This window comes from Oculina patagonica, chromosome 7, assembly GCF_052425735.1.
Source record: "Oculina patagonica isolate OP01 chromosome 7, crgOcupat, whole genome shotgun sequence".
NCBI classification, from domain to species: Eukaryota; Metazoa; Cnidaria; class Anthozoa; order Scleractinia; family Oculinidae; genus Oculina; species Oculina patagonica.
In genome coordinates this window covers 7,665,034-7,670,124 of record NC_135764.1, presented here as the reverse complement: position 1 = coordinate 7,670,124, position 5,091 = coordinate 7,665,034, and the positions used below count along the sequence as shown (strand labels likewise).

At 39.4% G+C, this 5,091-nt stretch overlaps 1 protein-coding gene across 1 annotated transcript; it reads left to right on the top strand.

The window, feature by feature from the left end:
- The first annotated feature begins 1,196 nt into the window (after positions 1-1,196).
- Positions 1,197-3,681, top strand: LOC144661360 (V-type proton ATPase 116 kDa subunit a 1-like). Its single transcript, XM_078522087.1, has 6 exons — positions 1,197-1,388; positions 1,511-1,531; positions 1,792-1,870; positions 2,340-2,437; positions 2,833-2,961; positions 3,529-3,681. The coding sequence occupies exons 1-6, from the start codon at positions 1,293-1,295 to the stop codon at positions 3,661-3,663; spliced, it is 558 nt and encodes a 185-aa protein (XP_078378213.1). The 5' UTR covers positions 1,197-1,292; the 3' UTR covers positions 3,664-3,681.
- Positions 3,682-5,091: the final 1,410 nt, after the last annotated feature.

The window sequence follows — 5,091 nt, the reverse complement described above, 5'->3', positions numbered from 1 at the left end:
ACATAATAATTAAAAACAAACAACATACACAATATCTTATTAAATTATATAAAATGTAATAAGATATATAAATACAAAGTTGGAGAAAAATTGCAAAATTATTTGTGCACATTTACCAAATTATGCTTTCATGCTGGCCACTCTCTCTGATCCAATGTTTTTTGATGGCTTATAGAATGTGCTTAAAGTCATATTGAGTTTATAGTATCAAATAGGGAAAATAAATTGATTGATAGAGTTGAGTTTTAAAGTTTATGATTGCTGATCATAATTAGCAATTAGTTATCAATAATTTTTTTTCAATTATTGTAAAAAGATTCCCCTTAAAATAAACAAGTATACATAGTGGTTCAGTGACAAATAAAAGAAACTGTTTGTCTAAGAGAGAGGCTTTATTGAACATAACCACACTTCAGATTAGGGATAGCAACGCAGGGCAGTAATAGCCTGCGAGCAGGCTCTCTATTGGGGTATTTGGGGACAACGTGAATACTGAACTCTTCGAGCACCGAAGGCGCGTCCCGCGAGTGCCGAAGGCGCGAGTCAGCAAGCGAGCGAGCCGCTGGTCGAGCAGTTCAATATTCATGTTGCCCCCTGAATAGAGAGCCTGCTCGCAGGCTAGGGCAGTAAACACTTTGGGACTGGAGAAAAGGCCCAAGGTGCAGGGACTGAAACCCATAATGCTGAAACAGCCTGGAAAACTCTTTACCACAAAACGCCAACGACTTTATATCACAATCAATATTCCTACCCTGGGTGTTCTGGCTACAGCTTTTGCACGCATTACGTGCCTATATCTTCAGTAATCGCTTTGAACATTCCTACAACAGTAACAACACTAAAGACAGACAACACGACACAAAATATTGCAAAAATAGGTTCACTTTATTATGTCCTGAATTATAACCCAAAATACGGCAAAATGTTCCCAGCTAACACCATTTGGTCACTCGAAAAGATGAGCCTGGGTTGCCTGTAGTGTTACAGTTCAACCATGCGCGTGTTACACCACGTACCTAATGGGATCGTATGACCGGTCATATGATATTCCTGTGACTTCCAAAGCGCGGGAAGACTGAAGAGAGCGGATGTCTGTTTACCAACTCTCGAAGTAACCTGAAATCATACCCTCCCTCCCTACTACTGCTGCGGGGGAAGGAAAATAGAAAAAGAACGCCTGATCGCAGGTTACTCTCGAAGCAGATCGAAGTCATATGACTAAAATGCGGAGGTTGTAGCTTGTGATATTTGCTGTTTTCCGTCTACTAAACACACTTTCTTCCCTTGCCAAGATGTCTTCCCTCTTCAGATCAGAGGAGATGACATTGGCCCAACTATTTCTTCAAGCTGAGGCAGCTTATTCTTGTGTCAGCGAGCTTGGAGAGTTGGTAAGGGAAATGCCGGCTGTTCGCCGCTACTTTTGTTCCAAAGGCAGCAATATCCGAACACAACTTATTTGATCATATGACATTGACTCATTTTTTGCCCGTTCTTCTCTTATTGTTTTTAGGGCCTTGTGCAATTTCGTGATGTAAGTACCCATGTTTTCCTATTTTTGATCTGTAATCCGGCATGTAGCCTACCAGGTGCTTTTCAGAAAATGTCATAAATTAAAATTTCCACTACAAATTTAATATGCTCAGCTCTTGTCTGCGTCAAAGCTTCAAAACCTGCCATTGTGCGTGTTTAAATATTTTCTTAAGGGAATAGATAAAGAATTGTAGAAAATTTCTTTTCAAATGACACCTTCGGTTACCTTTTTTTCACGTGTGTTAATTTTTTTCTTACCAGTTGAATCCAGATGTGAATGCCTTTCAAAGGAAATTTGTAAATGAAGTCAGGCGATGTGAGGAGATGGAAAGAAAACTAAGTAAGCTTTAGTGAATCAAAGCATATATTTTGTTAAAAAAGCATAAAACAAGCATGTCTTGAGAGTAAATAAACTTTCTATCACATCGAGGGGATTGAAAATTCCACATTTGAAGCATATAGCTTATGTGCAAGGTGCATGCTTGCATGTATGCATTTTAAGGGGGTCCTCCTTAACTTCCAATTTGTTGCTAAGAAAGGTTTCTATAACTGCTACATTTTGGAAACCAGACCGCTTACATATAAGCTTTTTGCACATGTTTAATCCATTGAAGAATCTATAGAATGGGGGCGCTTATTGGAATTAGGGGCACTTTTAAATAACATTGACGAAAACACATTCAAAGGGGGGCACTTACTGGCAGTAGGGGGCTTAATCCCCAAATCATTGTAGTACAATGTTAAAGCTGGATTACTGATGGAACAAAATTGATGTTTTATAAAATAAATTTAAATTATTATTTTCATAGGATTTCTAGACAAGGAAATCGAAAAGGCTGATATTCATGTAACAGACACTGGAGAAAATCCACAAGCTCCCCAACTAAGAGAAATGATTGACCTAGAGGTTCGTGTATATATTTATGTAGAGGGTTCTCTGGTTTCATTTGGTCATAATAACAAAGGTTAATATGTACACCAAATTTATGTATTTTGTCATATAAAGGGTTTACCCCAGTCTGTATAAGAACTTACAAGTGAAATTTCACAATTTCTCAAATTTCTCAAACCCTCAATAACTCAGCCTTTTTCAATTCCCCTTCAGGTCATTTTCGTACTATTTTACCCTCGCTAACTCGATCCCCCCCCCCCCCCCCCAATAATTCCAACCTTTCCCTTTCCCTTGAAGGTTCGAGTTATCGGGATTCAACTGTCAGTACGTAAAAGTTTACAAGTAAGCAGTTAAATAACAGGGAGAATTTGCATAATAACAACAGTTGTCAATTTTGTTTTGTTTTTTAGGCTCAGTTTGAGCAGCTTGAAAATGAAATGCAGGACAGCAATGCAAATTATGAAGCACTCATGAAAAGCTTTTTGGAGCTGACAGAACTTAAACACATTCTGCGCAAGACACATACTTTCTTTGAAGAGGTAATTGACCAGCCCATGGTTACAGCCCTGCTATAGCTAGTCAGCCACACCTTTGTTTTCTTCGCTTAGTGTTTTTTGTTTTTATAATTTTCTAGGTTGTTATTTTTTACTTTTTTTTTCTCGGAGATATTAGCTAACTAGCTACTCTGTAAATCTGAGATAAAATAAAGTTAATGTATGTATGTATGTATGTATAATTATATATGTATGTATGTATGTTGACATACAGGATTTTCAGTATTATATTTCACACTGATTGCCGTGAAACTGCTAAAGGTAGCTTATCAGACTTCCAGAAATACACTTGCATCTATGCAAATTATAGGGTTTTGCCTCATCATACAGGTTTCATAATTTCTATAGCATTGAAAATGGCAGATTTCATGTGCAGATTTTTAGTCGTGGCTGACTACAGGGTCCTTTAGGGAAGTGGTCATAACAAGACAGTGTACTTGACAAGGACGCACCTTGTCTAGGGGTAGAAGGGCTATGCAAGATACCGCCTTCCTTTCAACAACCATGTGTTATGGCCACTGTACACTGTATTCATTTTGTGACTTTTATTAGGCTGAACTACATGTGCAAAATCAACAACAAGAGCTCCACGAAGCACAGGGAACTGGTGAGATGCAAGCACTCTTAGGAGATGAGCCGAGTCTAGGCACTGCAGGAATATCGGCAACTCAACTTGGGTATGTTTAATAGTGTAATTCCCCAACAGCCCCTCAAAAACAGGCAACACAAGCAGTTTATTACAATTTAAAGTAACACTAACAATCAGAATGATAAACGAAGCGAATAATGAACCTCTCTGCCACCCTCATGCAGAACCCAGCCTGGTGGGTGAGGGAAAACAATGTAGTAGCACGCGTCACTAACGAACCCGGGGGGGCTACTTGAAAAGGTTTGATACGGGGAGGCTCCGCCCCTAGGTCCAACCCCTTACCCTTTTAAATACCATTTTGACAGAAAAGGCACCCCTTTCGTATACCTTTTATTGAAAAAAGGTACCCCTTTTATATACCTAAATGACATGACATATACCTAAAACAGGAAGTCTTATTCTCATTTTTATGTAGCGTTTACTGAATTAAAATGATACAGCCACAAGGTGCGTCTGTTCGAAATATTTTTATTAAAGGCCCCTTTAAATACCTAAAGGAAAGATTTCCCTACCCTTTCACATACCTAAACTTGTAAAATTCCTTCCCTTTTATATACCTGGAGCGTGAAAAAGGTACCCCTTTTGGGCGGAGCCTCCCCGTATACATGTAGGCCATTATAGGGAGTGCACCCCCCGGGCTAACGAACGACTAACAAAAGTGAAATATGAAGAAAGTGAACTTGAAACTAGAAGGGGAGGTGCTGTGGCACAATTAATCCCTTTGAGCATGCGCAAAAGAGGGGGGGGGGCAAATTTATTGATTGAAGTGACATTCTCCCAAAGGGTTTTCAAACTCACTCATTGTGATCCTTGGACTGATAAGATGCAGTACTGGACAGTGTGATGATCACAGGTTTCATCCATTGTGTGGTTCCAGAAAATATTCATACTCCCCCACAGAAGGGAATGGAAATTCCGGGGGGGGGGGGGGTCACAAAGACCCAAAACTTAAAAGCAATGTATGAAGCTAAATTGGAGCTTCCAGAGGGGCGGAGGGGGGGGGTTATAGGGCAAATCCCTTCCCTGGGGGACCCCGTATGGATATTTTCCGGAACCACACATTCCAAAGAATTGAAAAAAAAAGAAAGAACCAAAATTAGTTATTGTTCCTCATGGATCTTACACTGTTCCCCAATACATTCATTCTAAAGTTTACATAAAAAGAACTTGAGGTAAGTCCCAGGCCTATGTGTCTCCCTGGTGAAAATCTCTCAAAGATCTTACACTCTGATCTTCTCAAGGGTCTTGAGAAAAAAATAAACAATTTGGATCTTGATGAAGATGATCCTCAAAGTTCATTAAAAAGGATCTTAAAAGATCTTGCCAGGATCTTCAGGATCAACACATTGACTGATAGTTGGCCAATTATCAGTCAACACTCAGTCGATAGTTGGTCGATATAACAGTTGATTATCAACCGAGTGTCAGTTGACTATCAGCTGAGTGTCAACCGACTATTGGCCAAG

Excerpts from the sequence above, each read along its gene's own strand:
- LOC144661360 (XM_078522087.1), top strand. The coding sequence starts at position 1,293 with ATGTCTTCCCTCTTCAGATCAGAGGAGATGACATTGGCCCAACTATTT. Across the intron at positions 1,389-1,510 it reads TCAGCGAGCTTGGAGAGTTG|GGCCTTGTGCAATTTCGTGA; the intron begins GTAAGGGAAATG and ends TATTGTTTTTAG. Across the intron at positions 2,438-2,832 it reads GAGAAATGATTGACCTAGAG|GCTCAGTTTGAGCAGCTTGA; the intron begins GTTCGTGTATAT and ends TTTGTTTTTTAG.